At 45.0% G+C, this 23,416-nt stretch overlaps 1 protein-coding gene across 4 annotated transcripts in view; it reads right to left on the reverse strand.

Annotated features, from left to right (window-relative positions):
• The window catches only part of C12H17orf67 (chromosome 12 C17orf67 homolog), a 91,306-nt gene that overhangs the window by 43,396 nt on the left and 24,494 nt on the right, over window positions 1–23,416 (reverse strand). For all 4 annotated transcript variants that reach the window (XM_068263423.1, XM_068263422.1, XM_068263420.1 and 1 more), the window contains exon 4: window positions 5,383–5,483. In XM_068263423.1, the coding sequence (XP_068119524.1) occupies window positions 5,383–5,483 (101 nt within the window). The remainder of the gene's footprint in view (window positions 1–5,382; window positions 5,484–23,416) is intronic.

The raw sequence follows: 23,416 nt of genomic DNA on the forward strand, positions 1-23,416 counted from the left end.
ATCTGCAGCAGCCCGGGAGTATGCGTTTCTGCAAAACGCCTCCCGCTCTGGTGTGCACCACCCCATTGAAATACATTACCCTAGCGGATCCGCACCCGCAAGCGGATCGCAAAATGCAGCCGAACCGCTCTGGTGTGCACTAGGCCTTAGAGCTTGCTTCTATTATGAGGAGACGAAGGCGCAGGAGGAGGGTCTGTTTAATCGCCCCTCGTATTTTTCGTGAGAGAACAGTTCTTGATAATTTTACTGAGACAGAGGTGGTGAAGAAGTTCAGACTCACTCGTGATATAATTTATGATATGATCCGGCAGTAAAAGGCGGGAATACTCTCGTCAGGTAGTGGTAAAACTCCGCCTCCTACCCACAATGCTTCACTTTCAAGCTTACAGAGAGGAAAAGTATCCCATGTAAATCATTAATACTGATTACCTAACTCTCTGCTTTCTCACACTTTCCTCATGCATATCTCTCCATTATCCCCTGCTATCAAACACTTTTCTCTCTGCCCTCTCACACTGGTGAATTGATTCCAGAGTGTTAAAATACCTCATGAGATAAACTACCTACCTTTTTTCTCTTAGTAAATCCTCTCTGGTGAATTGACGCCTTTGTCTATAAATGGAGAAAGTTCAGCACTGCCGCTACTCTCCCTAAGAGTGGCCATTCTGTAAAGATGACTGCAAGAGCACAGCGCAGAATGCTCAATGAGGTGAAAATCACATAAATCCAGGCATATCGCCTCTAGTTAGGACATTTAAATAAGTTATAAAGGCAAGGGTGGTGCTGAAGGGGGTGTGGCCAAAATTGTTTTTCTCAATTGTTGTTACCGGGTAATTGTTTTTTGCTCAATGAGGTAAAGAAGAATCCTAGAGTGTCAGATAAAGACTAACAAAAGTCTCTGGAATATGCTAACATCCATGTTAGCGAATCTACTATATGTAAAACACTAAACAAAAATGGAGTTCATGGGAGGATACCACAGAGGAAGCCACTGCTGTCCCCCCCATAAATTGCTGCCCGTTTAAAGTTTGCAAAAGAGCACCTGGATGTTCCACAGCAGTTCTGGCAAAATATTCTGTGAACAGATTAAACCAAAGTTGAGTTGTTTGGAAGAAACACTCAACACTATGGGTCTTGTAGGAGTGTACAGAGGCGCCAATAGGATAAAAGAGACTAAAATTGTTAAAAAAAGTAAGTAGGTGGTGGTGGACCAGCTACTTAAAACAGACACGATGCTTGTCGATTCTGGAAACAACAATTTATTCATACATACTCCTATAGAAACTGGCAACGCGTTTCACGGGCAATCCTGCTTCATCCAGCAATATATAACAGGAGTAATACACAGAATTTCAGCAATAGCAGGTGTAGCGCCTCAGTTCTTGGGCTTGATTCACAAAACAGTGTTTAATGTTATCACGCTGTGAAAAGAGCTTCGCGTAAAATTTCGTGTGATAACGGTTAACGGCCGTGTTCACGCGATAAATTCGCGATCGTTAACGCGTGAAAAATTTGCGTTAACATGTGAACGCGAATTTTTGCGTGCGGTAACCGTTTTTTGCGCTAATACCGGTTTTTCACGCAAAAACGCGCTAAGACGCGCAAAAAGCCGTGCTAACAGTTAGCACTGTTTTGTGAATCAAGCCCCGTGTGTGGAGAAAAAGAGGCACAGCACACCAACATCAAAACCTCATCCCAACTATGAAGTATGGTGGTGGGGGCATCATGGTTTGGGGCTGCTATGCTGAGTCAGGGTCTGGACGGATTGCTATCATCGAAGGAAAAATGAATTCCAAAGTTTATCAAGACATTTTGCAGGAGAACTTAAGGCCATTTGTCCACCAGCTGAAGCTCAGCAGAAGATGGGTGTTGCAACAGGACAAAGACCCAAAGCATAGAAGTAAATCAACAATAGAATGGCTTAAAGAGACACTGAAGCGAAAAAAAATATATGATATAGTGAATTGGTTGTGTACTATGAATAATTACTAGAAGATTAGCAGCAAAGAAAATATTCTGCAAGGCAAGGAAATTCAGCCCTTGAAAAGTAGCACTACACCATGTATATACAAAAATACAAAGGTTTATTTTATATCAATAGCACTAATACACATATTAAAAACACTTAAAATTTGCAGATAGCACCATACCTATTCATCATATAAGTTGATCATATGCAAGTATAACATACATGTATAACCTCCATAGTAAAATAATAATCTATGTATCCAATGACCATCAAGATGTTCAATTTAGAACTATCCTGGGTCTGAATCCGGGTTCATGTATCAGAGCTATATAGTGTAACCAAACCATAAAAATAGTGAACATTTAGAAACACAAAGTGAAAAAATAAACAAGGTGAAAAAACATAAAAATATTATTAGCATTGAATATGACCCTATAGTATAGGGAAACTGAGTGAGACCAGACGTGATATATAGGTGAATCACACAGAGACAATAGCCGAGATACTTAGCCAGGCCAGCATGGGAGAATATGGAGGATGGTGCTGAAAAGAGCCCCCGGTGGACTGCCCCACCGGTATCGCGGCCGTCACGCCGCTTTTTCAGAGAGCTTTTTTAGCAGATCCCCCCGCTCTCTGAAAAAGCGGCGTGACGGCCGCGATACCGGTGGGGCAGTCCACCGGGGGCTCTTTTCAGCACCATCCTCCATATTCTCCCATGCTGGCCTGGCTAAGTATCTCGGCTATTGTCTCTGTGTGATTCACCTATATATCACGTCTGGTCTCACTCAGTTTCCCTATACTATAGGGTCATATTCAATGCTAATATTATTCTAATGTTTTTTCACCTTGTTTATTTTTTCACTTTGTGTTTCTAAATGTTCACTATTTTTATGGTTTGGTTACACTATATAGCTCTGATACATGAACCCGGGTTCAGACCCAGGATAGTTCTAAATTGAACATCTTGATGGTCATTGGATACATAGATTATTATTTTACTATGGAGGTTATACATATATGTTATACTTGCATATGATCAACTTATATGATGAATAGGTATGGTGCTATCTGCAAATTTTAAGTGTTTTTAATATGTGTATTAGTGCTATTGATATAAAATAAACCTTTGTATTTTTGTATATACATGGTGTAGTGCTACTTTTCAAGGGCTGAATTTCCTTGCCTTGCCTATTGTTAGAATACAGCCCAAGCACACATCAATTGGGTATGAGTGCAGATAAGTGTTGGTTCTAAAGAAAATATTCTCATACTTTTATTTTCAGGTATATAGTGTTTTTTCTAACATTGCATCATTCTATAATATGTGCAGATTACACAACAATCAGCATTCAAAATGAGTCTTTCAGAGCAGTCTGTGAAGTAATGACCTCTCCTCTAGCAGAGGAAAAGTAAATAGTCCAGGAACAGTTGAGATAATAAAAGTCAGATAACAGCCCTCTCCACAACTAACTTAGTCGGAAAGCTTAATGGCTTGTTTGCATAGAGATAACAACTGGAGTTTCTCAACTCTTCCTGTACTGGAAACAATTACACTGATGTATCTGATCTTAATGTTTTATTTCTTAGCTGTGCTACACATACAAATCATAATATCATCATTTTTTTTTCGCTTCAGTGTCTCTTTAAACAGAAGAAAATATGGTTTCTGGAATGGCCCAGTCAGAGTCCTGACCTCAACCCGATTGAGATGATATATGGCCAGCATCACTACTAGCCAGTCACTTTGGGCTCATAACTAGTGCTGGTGTTCAGCACCGAACAAGTGGACAGGGTCAGGAGGCGCTCACTGCCTTGTGGGTCACGTTGCTTTTCACGTCACTCCAACGCTTCCTCCTTAAAAGGAACCTGAGGTGTGAGACCTATGGAAGCTGCCATATGTATTTCCTGTTAAACAATACCAGTTGCCTGGAAGCCCTGCTGATCTTTCTGGCCAGTAGGGCCTAAATCAAATCTCAATCAAAACAAACATGCTGCTAATCTAATCTGCATGCTTGTTCAGGGTCTATGGCTTAAAGTATTAGAGGCAGAGAATCAGCAGGACAGCCAGGCAATGTGCATTATTTAAAAGGAAATAAACATGTCAGCCTCCATAGCCCTCGCACCCCGGGTTCCCTTTAACCATATCACGTGTTGAGATAGAATGAAAGCCCCGCACAAGCACAGTGTAATACGCCTTTTTGGAAGCTATGGTTGCTGTAAACTGAAAGATAGGTGGTGTAACAACGAGGGATGAACGGTTTATGACCACACTGGGGCCCTGGACCAGAAGGCCCAACACTATCCACTGTATTAGTTCTTCATTGGTCCTGTGCTGGTAATGATTACTTCTATATGTGGTTTGAATAGTGAAAGTCATTAACAACCTGTTCCCCTCCCCCTGCTTACACCTCTCGTTCTGTTCTTGCCAGGTGTTGGTTGGTGCTTCATATCGATTGCCATGTATGGAGCGATTGAGGGCGCCCAATGTCAGATCTACACTGGGGCCCCCAGCTACATCACTGAATGGTGACACCAACATTATAATTATATCCCAGAAAGCACTGCTTACGGTAAACATCACTTTTATTCACCCACATTCAAATCCAATGTTGCAAATGCCAAGATGGGTCCCTTCATCAAGGAAGTCATGGAGAGCAACCACAGCCCATCTAAGCCTTAAAGAGGAACTCCAGTGAACATTTTAGTGTTGGCAGGTGATGTAGCTGCTGCATGGTTTTTGGCAGTTGGAAACAGCTGTAACAGCTATTTTCCACAATGCAGCAAGGTTCACAGACAGGAAACTGCCAAAAAAAGTATGTACTTTTCTTGTGGGAGGGGTTTCTTGTGGGAGGGGTTTCACCACAATATCAGTCATACAGCGCTGATGGTCTGTTTGTGAAAAGGAATAGATTTCTCATGTAAAAGGGGGTATCAGCTACTGATTGGGATAAAGTTCAATTTTTGGTCTTTAAAGGAACACTATGCAAAAAAGTAAGCGGTTAAAATCTGACAAAACTGACATCTCCTCATGGGAGATTGTCAGAGTTTCCTTTGTTTTCCAAAAGCATTTCCTGAATGGCAGTTGCTAAATCTAAATGCCAAAATAGTAAGATGCCAGTCAGTTTCCTTACTCACTTGCATACTATTTTGGCAGTTAGACTTTGCAATGCTTTTGAAAAGCAAGAAAACCCTGAGAACTCCCCATAAGGAGATGGACTAGTCCAAAACTGTCGGTTCTGTCAGATTTTAACTGGTTACCTTTTTTTTTGCTGTAGTAGCCCTTTAATTCTTGTCAAGCTGAATTCAGGATGGCCGGTGCTGGGGAGATACAGGAGGACATTGGATGAGGATGCTAAGTTCTGTGGATATTGTGGCAAGCTATGGGCTGATAAAACACTCGCTATTTAAATTACCCTCATCGGTTCATCGGTATATCCAGGTTTCCTCTCTCTCTCTGAGCGCTTTGTCCGCAGAACCTGTTTAGCCTGCTTCTCCGGCAGAATCGGGGAGGCATCTGGAAAGAATCAGAGGTTACATTTTTTATTGTCAATAATATATAAATCATTTTTTACAGAAAACTTGTAACAAAAAGAAAACCCCTCTGAGGATACTTACCTCAGTAGGGGGAAGCCTCTGGATCCTAACGAGCCTTCCCCCATCCTCCTCCACCCCGGCAATCCAACGCTGCAACCCCCCGAACAGCGGCAAGGTAAATATTTACCTACCGTGATCCAGCGCAGGCGCAGTAGTGGCTCTTCATTCGGATTAAGGCAGAAATAGCTGAGCCCGATCGTATACACTCTACTGTGCATTTCCGCCTTAGCCCGAACGCAGAACCACTACGGCGTCTGCGCTGGATTGCGGTAGGTACAGTAAATATTGCCACGCAGGCGCAGGACTTATCAAGCTTTATCTAGGAAGTGTTGGGGAGCCAGCGCTGGATTCCCCCAGGCTACAGAGGTCCGGGAAGCCTCATTGGAACCCTGAGGCTTCCCCGTCCCCAGGTAGGTATCCCCCAGAGGGAGAGTTTGGTGTTCTCTTCAACATGCATAAAAATGTAATAAAAATTGGGGGCATACTACCTACACTGGGGGCATACTGGGGCAAACTACCTACACTGGGGACATACTGGGGCAAACTACCTACACTGGGAGCATACTACCTACACTGGGAGCATACTAACTACACTGGGGGCATACTACCTACACTGGGGGCATACTGGGGGAATACTACCTACACTGGGGGCATACTGGGGCAAACTACCTACACTGGGGGCATACTGGGGCAAACTACCTACACTGGGAGCATACTACCTACACTGGGAGCATACTACCTACACTGGGGGCATACTACCTACACTGGGGGCATACTGGGGCAAACTACCTACACTGGGGGCATACTGGGGGAATACTACCTACACTGGGGGCATACTACCTACACTGGGGGCATACTGGGGGAATACTACCTACACTGGGGGCATACTGGGGCAAACTACCTACACTGGGGGCATACTGGGGCAAACTACCTACACTGGGAGCATACTACCTACACTGGGAGCATACTATCTACACTGGGGGCATACTACCTACACTGGGGGCATACTGGGGCAAACTACCTACACTGGGGGCATACTACCTACACTAGGGGCTTACTACCTACACTGGGGGCATACTACCTATACTGGGGGCATACTGGGGCAAACTACCTACACTGGGGGCTTACTACCTACACTGGCTGGGGGCATACTACCTACACTGGGGGCATACTACCTACACTGGGAGCATACTACCTACACTGGGGGCATACTACCTACACTGGGGGCTTACTGGGGAAAACTACCTACACTGGGGGCATACTACCTACACTGGGGGCTTACTACCTAGACTAGGGGCATACTACCTACACTGGCTGGGGGCATACTACCTACACTGGGGGCATACTACCTACACTGGGGCATACTACCTACACGGGGGCATACTGGGGGCATACTACCTACACTGGGTGGGGGCATACTACCTACACTGGGGGCATACTACCTACACTGGGGGCATACTACCTACACTGGGGGCATACTACCTACACTGGGGGCAGCTATGCTACTACACTGGGAGCATACTACCTACACTGGGGGCATACTACCTACACTGGGGGCAGCTATGCAACTACACTGGGGGCATACTACCTACACTGGGGGCAACTATGCTACTACACTGGGGGCAACTGCACTAGCTACACTGGGGGCAGCTATGCTACCTATATGGGGCAACTATACTACCTACACTGGGGGCAACTATGCTACCTATATGGGGACAACTACAGTGGGTTGCAAAAGTATTCAGCCCCCTTGAAGTTTTCCACATTTTGTCAAATTACTGCCACAAACATGCATCAATTTTATTAGAATTCCACGTGATAGACCAATACAAAGTGGTGTACATGTGAGAAGTGGATCGAAAATCATACATCATTCCAAACATTTTTTACAAATAAATAACTGCAAAGTGGGGTGTGCGTAATTATTCGGCCCCTTGAGTCAATACTTTGTAGAACCACCTTTTGCTGCAATTACAGCTGCCAGTCTTTTAGGGTATGTCTCTACCAGCTTTGCACATCTAGAGACTGAAATCCTTGCCCATTCTTCTTTGCAAAACAGCTCCAGTTAAGTCAGATTAGATGGACAGCGTTTGTGAACTTCAGTTTTCAGATCTTGCCACAGATTCTCGATTGGATTTAGATCTGGACTTTGACTGTGCCATTCTAACACATAGATATGTTTTGTTTTAAACCATTCCATTGTTGCCCTGGCTTTATGTTTAGGGTCATTGTCCTGCTGGAAGGTGAACCTCTACCCCTGTCTCAAGTCTTTTGCAGTCTCCAAGAAGTTTTCTTCCAAGTTTGCCCTGTATTTGGCTCCATCCATCTTCCCATCAACTCTGACCAGCTTCCCTGTCCCTGCTGAAGAGAAGCACCCCCAGAGCATGATGCTGCCACCACCATATTTGACAGTGGGGATGGTGTGTTCAGAGTGATGTGCAGTGTTAGTTTTCCGCCACACATAGCGTTTTGCATTTTGGCCAAAAAGTTCCATTTTGGTCTCATCTGACCAGAGCACCTTCTTCCACATGTTTGCTGTGTCCCCCACATGGCTTGTGGCAAACTGCAAACGGGACTTCTTATGCTTTCTGTTAACAATGCCTTTCTTCTTGCCACGCTTCCATAAAGGCCAACTTTGTGCAGTGCATGACTAATAGTTGTCCTGTGGACAGAGTCTCCCACCTGAGCTGTAGATCTCTGCAGCTCGTCCAGAGTCACCATGGGCCTCCTGACTGCATTTCTGATCAGCACTCTCCATGTTCGGCCTGTGAGTTTAGGTGGACGGCCTTGTCTTGGTAGGTTTACAGTTGTGCCATACTCCTTCCATTTGTGAATGATCGCTTAAACAGTGCTCAGTGGGATGTTTAAGGCTTTGGAAATCTTTTTGTAGCCTAAGCCTGCTTTACATTTCTCAATAACTTGATCCCTGACCTGTCTTGTGTGTTCTTTGGACTTCACGGTGTTGTTCCTCCCAATGTTGTCTTAGACAACCTCTGAGGCCCTCACATAGCAGCTGTATTTGTACTGATATTAGATTACACACAGGTGCACTCTATTTAGTCATTAGCACTCATCAGGCAATGTCTATAGGCAACTGACTGCACTCAGACCAAAGGGGGCCGAATAATTATGCACACCCCACTTTGCAGTTATTTATTTGTAAAAAATGTTTGGAATGATGTATGATTTTCGTTCCACTTCGCATGTGTACACCACTTTGTGTTGGTCTTTCATGTGGAATTCCAATAAAATGGATTCATGTTTGTGGCAGTAATATGACAAAATGTGGAAAACTTCAAGGGGGCCGAATACTTTTGCAACCCACTGTATGCTACTTACACTGGGGGCAACTATACTAGCTACCTTTACTGTGGCAACTATACTACCTATGCTTGGCTACCTACACTGAGGGCACCTACACATGAGATCCTATACTGAGGGCACCTATACCTGGCTACCTACCTATACTGAGTCTGAGGGCATTTTTAGGGGAGGGACGCACCACAGCTATAACGAGCGTTGCTAATTGTTGGTGCTATATTTGGACCTGTGTGTATGCGTGCATATGTGTGTACGCGTGCAAAGAGGATGGGGGGGCGGGCCACCAAAATCCAGTTTTGCTCAGGGTGCAGTGAAACCTGAGGCCAGCCCTGCTTGTTATAGTTAGTTTTTAATCTCGGATGCGCTTTATTAGGAAAAAAATATGGCAGCCTCCATATCCTTCTCAATAAAGAGAAAAGGAAATACTTTCATAGCAAATCCTCCTCCTGGCTTGCATTGACTTTACCATCTGCATTAAGTGCCCTCTCCACCTGCACTCTCCACTTGTTTTGGAAAGTTGGGCATGATTCCTGTGACCACTGTTCAAGGAAAATCTCTGTGCTCTATTATTTGTGGCAAATGCCTTGTAGAAGATGGAGAAAATGTGCAAATAAGTTTGGAAACTATCCACACACTTAAATGTCCCAGGCCAGGTTGAGGTTTTATTAAAGCATTTGTTAAAGCGGTATCGTCACCATAAAAATCTAATTTCAACAGCAACTGGTCTGAGTGTATTAAGTGATAAAGATGCTAATCCTGCATTCAAAACTTTTTCTGCTGTTATGGATTGGAGTTATCACAGACCTTAGGCGCACTGGCTCTTTAATAGTCATTTTCATTCAGTTGCATGCTGGGGGTTCTTTTTATCTATAATATATTCCTCCTCTTCCCTTTATTTCCCTGCCTAGCTGCCTATCTGAAACACGATCCTCTGCTCACTTGTGTTTACAAGCAAGGCTGAGGTGACTCAGCGATTAGAGGAGAAAAGAAAAACACATGTAAAGGGAAGAAATGACATCAGGATTTAGTCTCAAACTGTGGGCAAAAGACATGGTTCCCACCAGGAACAGAATTCTCTTCATTTACTATATAACATTCACTGAAATCAAAACGTGGACAGTACAATACATGTGTTATGTAAGTAGATCAAGTAGTTATCTACTTATATATGTGTTTTTCCCCTGGCATAGTATGGCTGATCCTCCTGCTTTAAGAAAAGGGGCATAGCTACAGGGGAGCAGAGGGGCCCAGAGCTGTAAGGGGGCCAACTACTACTTCACACCCTCCGATAAACATGCAGGGGGCCCTGCCCACACCAGCAGGAAGCCCTTCCCCATCCGGGACACTTTGGAGTAAAGAGGTGCCATACAGGAATCCTAGTGTAACCAGCCCCACACCTGTGTGGGAGCAGGTAAGCAGAGGCGGGACAAGGTCCTTCAGCACCCAAGGCTGAGACAGCAAAGTGCGCCCCTCCATCCCTCCCATCCCAGCCATCACACACTGATTGCTATTAGACTAATGGGTGCCCCATGGATGTTAGCATATGACAGAGACTTTTGTAAGTCTTTACAGAGGCGGGACAAGGTCCTTCAGCACCCAAGGCTGAGACACCAAAGTGCGCCCCCCCCCATCCCTCCCACCCCAGCCGTCACACACTGATTGCTATTAGCCCCAAGGCCCCCAACCTCCCCAACACCTTAATCTCTAGTTATCTGTCAGTCACTGCCATGTATCCCCTTTTCTTATTTCTTTCTGCTTTAAACACAATTGGGAATGACATCTGAATGAATTGTTCTCCCCCTCCTACACTGCGCCCTGAGGCTGGAGCCCTGCAGGTAAGATAGTGTCTCTCTGACAGCAGTGACCTCTCCCTCCCCCAGCATCCACAGTGGGCCCCCAGGCTGTGAGGATCACCAGGCGTTGTCAAGGGAAAGGCTGTGAATATTGGGGGCCCCCATCAAAGTTTTGCTGGGGGGGGTCCCATGATTTGTAGTTACGCCCCTGGTTAAGTAACGATTCTTTTTTTTAGTTTTTTATTTATGTACCAAAGTAAAATTATTGGTGTAGCAGTTCACCCCACCTCCTTCCATGCCCCACTACCTCCAGCCAATCAGAGTCCAAGCTTTCTGCTTTTACCTCCCTCCCTCCCTCCCCAGTTACTGGGACCTGTAAGCAATGGGGTTGATTTTAAAAATGTTGTTGGCACCACTGACACCTGTTTGATTTCTCATTTTTATGTTTTTTGTTTTGTTTTTTTATCCAAATCAAATAAATGTAACATCCATGAGAAAATATCTGCAATAATTTAGAACTTATGTTTACAAATTGACACATTTGTACATAATTAGTGATCAGTAAATTGCATTTTTTTTCTGACTTGATGCAGATATTGCAATTTATGCAGTCCAGCCAGGTGTGCTTCCTGTCAGTTTGGACTGGCCCGCCGAATAATTTCTACAGGGGGACCCAGCCAATTAAAGTTACGGCCGTGGGCTACTACCCGTGTTTCCCCGAAAATAAGACAGTGTCTTATATTAATTTTTGCTCCAAAAGATGTGCTAGGGCTTATTTTCAGGGGATGTCTTATATTTGTATTAGGAAGTGTCTCTCAGCAGAACATGTCCTGTTCCTTTGTACTGTGCTGCTCCTGGATTTGAAGGTATGCTGCTGTACTGATGAGGCACCTGCCCTGTCTTCCCTGCACACAGCTGATAACCTTGCTGTGTGCTGGGATGACAGGACCGGTGACCAATTGGCACTGCACCGCTGTGTTCCCGCTTGCTGGCTGCCTCTTTCTCCTCTTTAACTTCCGCTAGGGCTTATTTTCGGAGGAGGGCTTATATTTCAAGCATGCTCAAAATTCCAGTTAGGGCTTATTTTCAGGGTAAGTCTTATTTTCTGGGAAAGAGGGTATGTTTTTACAACCTTTATCTGGCCGGGTTTGTTGATCCTATGCACACTGCACCCTCAGGTTTCCGCTCTTGGCTGACGGGAGCAGAACTTCACATACTGTAGTACAACATGTTGTGCATTCTGAGATGCTTTTCTGTTCACCACTAGGGATGATTGAAGAGATGCAAGTTTTTCCGAGTTTATGCAAATATAGGCAGTTTGAAAATTGACCCAACAATTCAAACCTGGACTTAAATTGTTTGGTCCATTTTCAAACTGAATATATTTGCATAATTATGGAAGCATTGGCATCTCATTGATCCTCCCTATTCACCACACTGATAAAGAATCTAAGATACTGTAGCCCTTCTGCTAGCTTACAGAGGCACTGTGGTGACATTTAGTAGAATGCAGTAAACTATTCAGGAAACTCGCTTTTAGAGGAAACCTGTAATGTAAAAAAAAAAAGTTTCACTTACCTGGGGCTTCCGCCAGGCCCCTGCAGCCTCCCTGTGCCGACGCCATCTCTGAATGTTACCCGCGGTGGCTCGGTTTCCTTACTGCCGACTTCGAAGTCGACGGGCACTATGCCTGCACGGTCCTAGCCGCGCCTGTCCTTGTTCCCATCGCCGGGAGCGTCCTGCGCAGGCAAAGTATGAGAAAACCTCATACTGCCCCTGTGCAGGATGCTCCAGGCGAAGGGAACATGAATGTGGATATGGCCCTGGATTTGGGATAACTAAACTGAGCCGCGACAGAGGGAACGGAGGATCATGCAGAAGCGGCGTGGGCACAGGGCGGCTGTGGGGGGCTGGCAGAAGCCCCAGGTTTTTTTTTTGTTTTTTTTTTAGTTTACAGGTTTCCTATAATCGCCTGGTTTCAGCATAAGAAACACTTCCTAAACATATATATTACTTTTTTTTTTTAATACATGATTTATAAATCATGTATTTAATACCAATATTTTACTATGGCTAAACCTAAGCCTACTCTTACACAGAACCCTCCCCCCTAACGCCTAACCCCTCCCCCCACACAAACTACCTGCCTGACGCCTAACCCTTAACCCCCCCGCTACAAAAACGACTTGCCTGATGCTTAACCCCCCTCCCTCCCCCCGCACAATCTACCTGCCTGGCATGATGTGTAGCCCTAACCACCTGTCAACCCCACCATATTAAAAAAAAAAAGTTCTCGGGTGCCGCCATAAGTGCCTATATGAATTATCGGCATGGCCCGCTATTTATTGGGCACTCAAATTACAGCTCAAAGCAAAATTTCTATTGGCGACTATGGCAGCGCCCAAACTTACGGCGCTACTGGGCACCCAAATTGCCGGCTTTGGGGGTAGCACACCAATGTACAGCAATTTATAGCTATAGTTAGTGTTTCTGATGCAACAGTGTAACTAAGCAGCTCGGGGTGACCCAAACCACTAGGAATGTATAGGGGGCTAAGAGGGACCGAAAAGACCTCCTACTAAAAAAGCAATGCTTGTTGTAATTTGCCTTCTTGAAGCAGAAGGAAACTTGCAATCATTCAGCTATTAGTGAACATTTGTGGTTACCCACAATGCACCACTACTGAATATGTAAATTATCTCTTTTTGCCCCTTTAAGCCAGGCAGGGGCGGTTCCAGGAAATTTTTGTTGGGGGGTGCTATGCAGTGGATCTCTTCCTAGGGCTAGCTGTGAACTGGGGAAAAAAAACAACAGGGGGTGTGGTCAAAAAGGGGCATGTCTATGCACTGGAAAGTGGGTGTGTATAAGTAATATAGTTACCCCAGTATAGGTAGTATAGTTCTCCAGTATAGGTAGTATAGCTGTCCCAGTATAGGTAGTATAGCTGCCCCAGTATGGGTAGTATAGCTGCCCCAGTATGGGTAGTATAGCTGCCCCAGTATGGGTAGTGTAGATGCCCCAGTATGGGTAGTGTAGATGCCCCAGTATGGGTAGTATAGCTGCCCCAGCGTAGGTAGTATAGCTTCCCCAGTGTAGGTAGTATAGCTGCCCCAGTGTGGGTAATATAGTTGCCCCAGTATAGGGAGTATAGTTGCCTCAGTATAGGGAGTATAGCTGTCCCAGTATGGGTATTATAGCTGCCCCAGTATAGCTAGTATAGCTACTCAGTATAGTTCCCGGTCAGTGCCTGCTCCCCCCATAGCTGCCGATTGTCTTACCTTAGTTTGACGGCCGCTTTCCCTGCAGCGGTCTCCATCTACCACCACCAGCCGCTACTCAGACCTCATATTCAGAGCGACCCGCTGCGCCGCTCTGACAGGACAGCGGATCGCCTATCTGCGTGCACACAGGAAAACTTCCTGTATGCACGCTGATGGGCAACCCACTGTCCTGTCAGAGAGGCGCAGCGGGTCGCTCTGAATATGAGGTCTGAGTAGCGGCTGGTTGTGCTGCAAGAGTGCTACAGATATTTTTGGGGGTGCTTCAGCACCCCCCTGGTGCCGCCCCTGAATTCAGGCTAGCATCCAGAACCGCTGGTATATATAGCCAGCCAGCTTATAGCTTTAAATTTTACAGAGTCACATCAACCCCATATGCAGACAGCCTGTTTCGGACTTTTGGTCCTCATCAGTGCATGGCAGGAATTGATAAGGCTGTATGGGATAGGGCTTGGACCAGTACAACAGATTAACCAAGCAGCTCAGGGTGTCACAAAACCACTAGGAAGGTATAGAGGGCTAAAAGAGACCGAAAAGCCCTCCTACTAATAAGCAATGCTTGGTGTAATTTGCCTTCTTAAAACAGAAGGAAACTTGCAATAATTCTGCTATAAGTGAACATTTGTGGTGTTTCTGATGCAGGAACCAGGAAAATTACTGTAAAAGTGGGTATCCTGTATAATTTACGGCATTCTACTATATGTCACTACAGGGGCAGGGCCTCTTTACCATAAATAATATATTCACTTCTAATGGTCCTCTCCTCAGCTTGGTGAATCTGCAGATGATTTATTTTTACAGCAGTGTTACACTGAGTCTGAATTGACAAAAGTCTTCATTCAGAGAGTGTTCCCCTCTCAAGAAGTCCCACTGTTCACTGTGTGAGAGGAATCCTCACTCAGCAGAAGGTTGTGGTAAATAATTCTGCATTCTCATTACATTAGGAACTGGGCATGTTTGCATTACTTCAAGCTTCTACTATGTTATTATTATTATTATTATTTAGTATTTATATAGCACCGACATATTACGCAGCGCTGTACAGTATATATATATATATATATATATATATATATATATATATATATATATATATATATATATATATATATATATATATATATATATCTTGTCACTAACTGTCCCTCAAAGGAGCTCACAATCTAATCCCTACCACTGCCATATGTCTATATTATGTAGTGTAAGTACTGTAGTCTAGGGCCAATTTTTTTTTAGATGGAGCCAATTAACTTATCTGTATGTTTTTGGAATGTGGGAGGAAACTGGAGTGCCCGGAGGAAACCCACGCAGACACGGAGAGAACATACAAACTCTTTGCAGATAGTGCCCTGGCTGGGATTCGAACCAGGGACCCAGTGCTGCAAGGCGAGAGAGCTATCCACTACGCCACCGTGCTGCCCTATGTAAAAAGAACTACAGTAGTGATATCAAACTTGATGACATAGCTCCCAACTGTCCCTTTTTCAGAGGGACAGTCCTCTTTGGGAACTATATCCCCTGTCCCTCTTTCTTCTTCATTAGTCCCTCTTTCAGGACTCAGGTACCAGGGGCGTTGCCAGGGTCCTAAGAGATCAGGGGCACTTTTTGGCACTTCAGACTAAAAATGGGTTTGGCAACGCACCAGGGTGTGGTCATGGGTGGAGTCAGGAACCAAATTTACATGAACTTAACAGAGGTCTAAGTAGGCCTGCCCAGCACAATGTTGGATGAAGCCCTCCTCTCCATTAATACAAGAACAGAAAATGCAGCATCCTCTATAATAAAAACCGTTTGTCTCTGCATCCCATCCCTGCACTTCCGGTGTGTGTGTGTGTGTCATGTTTTTCCGCTACTGCGCATGTGCAGGGAAGGACACAGAGACTGAGGAGAGCTGTGGGAGGACAGTGCCAGAAGGGGTGTGCGGCGGGAAGCGTGTGCATGCGCGGTGAGCGCGCGCATGAGCGGTGACTGTGCGGTGGTCACCGGGAGGATGAGAGGGAAGGAAGGGGAGGGAGGCGGGGTTTCAACACAGACCTAGAGCACGTTTTGAAACGGGCTTAGGTCTACTAGTATCACATAAATAGGCTCTTAAAGGGGTTCTGTGGATAATAAAGAAAACAAAAACTGACACTTACCTGGGGCTTCTATCGGGCCCCTGCAGCTGTCATGTCCCGCACCGTCCTCCTACGATCCTCTGTTCCCCCCTGCTGGCACCAGTCAATTATTTATCTAACTAGACCAATAATGCTCGCTCCCGTTCACGTCTCCGGGAGCTTACTGCGCAGGTGCTGTAAGTTGCGTCAGATGGATAAGTGGACCGGGACCAGCGGCAGGGAATGGAGGATCGCAGGAGGATGGTGCAGGACATGACAGCTGCAGGGGGCTGATAGAAGCCCCAGGTAAGTGTCAGTTTTTTTTTAATTATCAACTGAACCCCTTTAAACATAACTAGGTCGTTACCTGGCTTCTGTGCTGGCTAGTCTGTCTTTCTGCTGGGTGGGCTGGCCTGCTGCCTGGTTGTCTGACAGCCCCCCCCCCATAACATTCCCTGACCTTCTAGTGAACCCCCTACCATGTTCCCACAGGCCTCCCACTGAAGCACTACAACTCCAAGCATGCCCCCATAGAATAACCACAGCTCCCTGCATGACCCCATAAAGTCATCACAGCAAGATGTCTGCAGAATCTGGAAACCAAGTGGCCGGAGGTGAGTATTGACCCACACTGCCTGACTCTGCCTGGAGGACATCCAGGGCACATGCCACTGATCTGTCAGGTATAGATCTTGCGACATATATGAATTTTTGGCAGGGGTGTGTCTTAAATTATGCCTCTATCTTATCTCAAAAACATGGGAAATATGTTGGCGACATTGCTAAAATGGATTTTCTGTGACATACGTGCAAAAAACGGTGCAGGTGTTACCCGCTTTGTCAGAGGCCAAAAAAATGGCAGAACTTGGCCTCTAACAAAGCAGGTAACACCCGCGAAACAGATGTCAGGTCGTCCACACTCTGCTGTATGTCTATGTTGTTGGGAAAGAAATAAAGAGGTGTCTTGCAATAAGTCTTGTAATTACCGGCGGCAACAGCCAGTACACTGGATTCCCCCAACCACTGCCTAATCGAGTGTCTAGTGCCGACCACTCTGCTGTCGTTATTTTTATTAGGTTTGATAAGCTTTTATCACAAACAATTGACGTGACTATACAATTTTTTGTTTATTAATATGCCCATGTATGTCCTCTTTAAAGTGAACCAGAGATGAAGCACCCTCATGTATTACCATATATATCAGTGGGAATATTAGAGAAAACACCTACCCTGCTCTCTGTTTCATCCTTCACTGCTCAGCCTGCTTCTAATCAGCCCTAATAAAATCCTCGACTGAGCATTCAGTCTGGCTTTGCTCAGGAATCATTATAGCTGAGACTATCTTCTCTGATGTCTTTTCAAGCCCAAGCCTTCCCCCTTCTGGCTCTGCTATAATGACTCAGCTATAATGATTCCTGAGCAAAGCCAGAATGAATGCTCAGTATTGGATTGTAACAGGGCTGATAAGAAGCAGGCTGAGCAGTGAAGGATGAAACAGAGAGCATGGTAGGTGTTTTCTCTAATGTTCCCACTGATATATATGGTAAAATACATGAGGGTGCTTCATCTCTGGTTCACTTTAACCTCCCCAACGTTCAATTACCGCAGGATTTTTCTACCAAAAGTGGTACAATTTCTATTAAGCCTTTGTTTATATTTGTAAGCATTTTTGAGGACCACTTGCAAGTTACGGTCTTGAGTCAGCAGACCATTGCATGCATAAAAAGAACAGGAGCTCCAATAGCGTGATACCGTCTTAATAAAATGTTAATCTCCCATTAAAAACATACAGATTAAAAACTCACATTTCACAATGTATGTCTATTACAGGCATACAGTTTAGCACAGGTGTTAATAGAGCAAACGGGGTGTAGCAATAGGGGTTGCAAAGATTGCGACCGCATCGGGGCCCTTTGGGCAGAGGGGCCACATAGGGCCCTTTATTAATTGCAGAATTAGCTCTTTATTGGTCCTGTGCTGGTAATTATTACTTCAATAGGTGCTTTGAATAGTAGTAATCATTAACAAAAGGTTTCCCATCCCTTTCTTGAACCTCTGACACTGTGGCTGTCCTTGGCAGGTTACCATATAATTTCTTATGTATAGAGTGCTTGGGGGGCCCAGTGTGAAACTCGCACCTTAGCTACGCCACTGAGAGCAAATGTGGACAAGACTGTGACAGCGTTTACCACTCCACGTGGGGAGCGAACGAGGGTGCGGTAGGAGTGAGGGAGCGAGAGCCGGTTACCATGTGGAGTGGTAAACGCTGTAGCGATCTTGTCCGCATTTGTTATCACGCTATTGGAGCTCCTGTTCTTTTTTTGCATGCACTGGTCTGCTGATTCATGTCTTAAAGCGACAGAGCCCCTTTAAGACCAGATGGGCAGAGGTTCTTTTCAATTTTGGACTGAACTTTATATGCGCACTCATATATAAATTTGTTTGCAAGTTATGGTCTTGCCAGCTGTCCACAAGAATGCGTACAATATTAAATAAAAGCACTTATATATATTATTTACTATATACTCGAGTATAAGCCTAATTTTGCAGCGCAAAAAATGTGTTAAAAAGTTACCCCCTCGGTTCAAATGCGAGTCAATGGAGTAGAACGGATGGTGAGCAGGTTTCATTCCTGGCAGAGGAGCGTAAGGATTGTGTACTAGTGATCCTGATCTTGTCATCTGGCTCCCTGCTGTGTCTGGGCCCCCCATCCCCTGCAACATGGTGTGCAGAGTGCACTGCTCAAGACTACCTGTGTCCCTTGGCTTGTGGAGCAGAGCACGCAAGCAACGTGTCAGCGGTGCAATTATCAGGGATTCTTCCTGTGTGGCAATCGCTATGTCTTGAGAAAAAGCTGTATCAACCTGGGGCACATCTAGCTATGGGGAGAGGGAATGACTTGTGCTGGGGGCACATCTGACTACTGTGGAGGGGCTTTACTGGGGAGAGGGCTTATACACAAGTCAATTACTTTTTCCTGGTTTCTGAGGGGAAAGGTGGGTACCTCGGCTTATACGCTGGTCAGCTTATGTGCGAGTATATACAGTAATTATTAATTATAATCTACTTTAATGTTTGCTGTTATGTGCAGTAGTGCTGCCCATAGCTTTTTTTTTACACTTAGAATTTTTTAGATTGGATCCAATATAGATGTTTGTGTTGCATACAAAACAAAAATTTGAATTTACTGCCTGATGTGATGACGCTGCCTACACCAGACACCAGGGGGCGCACGCAGCGTCATCACATTGACACTCCGGGGGACATGTGAACGTCGAGGGACAAGAAGCAACGAACAAGGAAGAATGAAGATCCCCAGGAATCGCAGAGAAGACGGCAGGAATAGGCTTGCAGGAAAGCCCTGAAGTGCCAGCAAGGGATCCTACACCCCGCAGGTGAGTGATTGCAATTGTTGGATGAGTCTGACTTGTCCATACTGTTCCTAGCTAGTTTTTTATGGACGAGTCCGGCTCCTCCTCAGTGCTAGGAAGGTTAAAGTCCCGCAGACCTTACTTCAAACTACATTAACTGCCCACTTATGCCCAGAAACGGTTTTACCCGTTAGTTTCAGTAGCGCCCGTCTCACATACCTGTAGCAGACAGTGACTCAGAAAGTCACAGAAGAGGGAGAGCATCAGCAAGAGCCATGCAAGCAACATTGTTAAACGAAAGCATCCTAAATTGAACTTTCCTTCTCACTACAGTCTTTCCTTAAAGGATACCGCAACTGACATGTGGCATAATGAGATAGACATGGGTATGTACAGTGCCTAGCACACAAATAACTATGCTGTGTTCCTTTTTTTCCTTTCTCTGCCTGAAAGAGGTAAATATCAGGTATGTAAGTGGCTGACTCAGTCCTGACTCAGACAGGAAGTGACTACAGTGTGACCCTCACTGATAAGAATTTCCCCCTTTTTTATCTCTTTCTTGCTCTCAGAAGCCATTTTCTTCTAGAAAAATGTTTTATAGTTGGAATTTCTTGTCAGTGAGGGTCACACTGTAGTCACTTCCTGTCTGAGTCAGGACTGAGTCAGCCACTTGCATACCTGATATTTACCTCTTTCAGGCAGAGAAAGAAAAAAAGGAACACAGCATAGTTATTTGTGTGCTAGGCACTGTACATACCCATGTCTATCTCATTATGCCACATGTCAGTTGTGGTATCCTTTAATAAAGCAAACCTGGAGTGAAAATAAACTTATGATATAATGAATTGTAGGTGTAGTACAGCTAAGAAATAGAACATTAGAGGCAAAGAAAAGAGTTTCATATTGTTTCCAGTACAGAGTTAAAAAAAAACTTCAGTTATCTATGCAAAAGATGCATGTAAAGCAATTGGGGCCTGTTTTTTAAATAAAGAACCGCTGTTTTGAAATTACACAACTTGGCCCACATGCATTTAACTTTTACTCCTGAGTTATCTCCCAGGAAATCATTTTTGTTTTCTACTTAAAGTGAAAAAACATGTTACAACCGAAAAAGCACCCAAAAGTTGTTAAAAAAGGACTATCAAAATTACGTTGAGTATGTTCTTGCTTTCTGGTGGTTTAAAATGAATTTTATGACAAGGTGTGAAAATATCCCCTAGGTGGAAAGTCAGGAGAAAAAGTGAATTGCATATGGGCCCCTTGTGTCTGAGTTCTGGAGGTAAGTCCACCACTGTCTCCATTTTTAAACGGATTTTAAATATTTGTATCCTTATTGATGCCTCTGTATCATTGCTCTCAATATATATGCAAAAGAGCTTCTCTGAGCTCTTGGACCCACTGGGTCCAATACAGTCCTGTTTTCTGAAGCACACAAACAGCGAGAGCTAGCTTGAGATAAGGTTATACTGCAGGGAAGTTAAAAGGGTCATTATTTCTGCTTTGTTTTACGATTTAAAAGACAGTGTGTGGTTTTAGAACTGCAACTCTGACAGAATGATGCAATGTTATACAAAAAAAAGCTGTATAAAGGAAAATAAAAATATGAGATTCTTTTCTTTGCAACAATGTTATATTCATTATCCGGCGTGCATGAAAATAGGGTGCCATGAAAAAAAGAGTCCGGCTGGATAACGAAATCTGATAACGATAAACATCATTGTCAAACTTGGTTAACGATAAATACCGTTGTAAAGACGTGAAATAAAAACGAAAATATATTAACGTTAAAAATCGTTACCTAATTCAACAATACAGCTTAACCCAACCCTACTCTCACACAGAACCCTCCCCTGGTGGTGGCTAAATCTAACCACTACCCTGGCGGAGCCCAACCCTAACCACCCTGCCCGGTGGTGCCTAACCCTAACCACCCCCGTGGTGGTGCCTAACCCTAACCACCCCCCCCGGTGGTGCCTAACCCTAACCACCCCCCCGGTGGTGCCTAACCCTAACCACCCCCCCCCGGTGGTGCCTAACCACCCAGCCGGTGGTGCCTAACCCTAACCACCCCTCCGGTGGTGCCTAACCCTAACCACCCCCCCTGGTGTTGCCTAAAACTAGCCACTGCCCGGGTGGTGCCTAACCCTACCCACTCCCCCTAGTGGTGCCTAACCCTAACTACTCCCTTTGCAGAAACACCCTTTTACACATAGTAACGATAATATATTTGATAACGTACAATCTGTACATGCAAACAAAATAATATGACAAAAACTATAACGTTGCAAGCTTCTAGAATGATAACATACTTCAAAAACTATAATGTTCTAATGTTGTTAACAATATTTATCACGGCGCCCTTTTTTCTGCTTTTTTCGCCATATTAACGATAATTGCATTAAAGTGTATGGCAGTGCCCCTTTCGTCCACCCTCAGCCGGCCCTCTTTTATCCGTACTACACATACAATTCATTATATATAGTTTTTTTTCCATCCAGATGTGTATTGGCATTTTTGTATTCCTTTTTTCTGCAGACGAGGCTCCCTTTCTCATAGTACTTAGAAGAAGCATGAAGCTGCTGCTGTTGTCCATCTCTGCTCTGTCCTGTGCCCCCGACACTCAGTGGCCCAACAGGCAAAGCCTTGTCTACACAGCAATGTTGACTTAAGCCTGCCATAATATGAATGGACAAAAGTCCTCTTTGAGGAAAGTGGCATCCTCTCGGGAAATCAGCCTTCCTGAGACATGAGTGGAATTCTCAGTCTGTCTAACAGGCTGCTGCTACTTGTGTGCGGCTGGATAAGATGGGCTATTGAAGTAGGAGAAGCGGGTATGGTGGAGGCATAAGGAGAGCAGCGATAGGGTGCAGGAAATCCCAGGCCAGCAAACCATCCCTTGGTTTCACTGGCGTAACAATAGCCTCTGCAAACCCACTGTTACAGGGGGGCCTGGGGGCTAAGGGGCCCGGCAGTGACACCTCCTTCTGTGCGCTCGCTCCCACCTCCTGAACTCCTCTTCTCCCCACTGCACCTCTGAGATCGTGCAGAGCAGCCACAGCAGAGCATATACTTTAATTTCGGCTGTACAGGTCCTCTTTATTGCTCCGTGTATCTGCCCCATGCAGCCAATTAGCTTGCGGCTTCCTATCACATGACATGCAGTCAGGAGAGCCACAAGCTAATAGGCTGCACATCGCGGCTACATGGAGTAGTGAAGAGGACCTGTCCCACTGGAATTAGGTGGAGAATACGCAGCAGATGCCGCTGCTCTGAATCACAGGCCGTTGGGGGGAGGGTTAGAAGAGGTCTTTGGGAGGCTCATGGGGGAGGTGTCTTCTGAATTTGGCAGCGGGGCCGGGCTGTGTAAGTTACGCCCCTGCTTGGTTTTATTTTAAACCAGTAAAGTTTAATCTGGCTGTTATTGGCAATCATACTTTACACTTGCATTTACATGATTGCTTCATCCACTATTTGCTGATCTACATGCTGAAGTGCCCATTTATATTTTCAGACAATTCCTCTTTCTGCATAGACTTCCACCTCCATTTTCTGCCTGCACACCCACCACTGATACCCCTTGTATCAGAAATAGATTAAGATGAAATGGGGCCCTAGGCAAGATAGCAGCTTTTGCCCACTGCTGATAGTCACCTGGCTTTTTTAGTAAGATTTGGTGGGGGCTAGCATCTACTAGGCCCTTACACTTTCTCCGGGCCCTAGGCAACCACCTAGGTTTGCCTTGTGGATGATCCAGTTCTGCCTTCTATATCTGCCAAGCAATTACCCTCTTCTTTACCAGCACATCTACCCACCTACCTGATGCTTTCTATACCTGAACAACTGCCATGCACTTACAAGACAAGTGAAGTGAGAGGAATATGGAGGCTGCCATACTTATTTCTTTTTACTCAATACCAGTTGCTTGACAGTCTCGCTGATCCTCTGCCTCTATTTCCTTTTAAGCAATGGCAGTCCTGCTGGTCTATTTGGCTGCAAT

This window comes from Hyperolius riggenbachi, chromosome 12 (genome assembly GCF_040937935.1).
Source record: "Hyperolius riggenbachi isolate aHypRig1 chromosome 12, aHypRig1.pri, whole genome shotgun sequence".
In the NCBI taxonomy this organism is placed as follows: Eukaryota; Metazoa; Chordata; class Amphibia; order Anura; family Hyperoliidae; genus Hyperolius; species Hyperolius riggenbachi.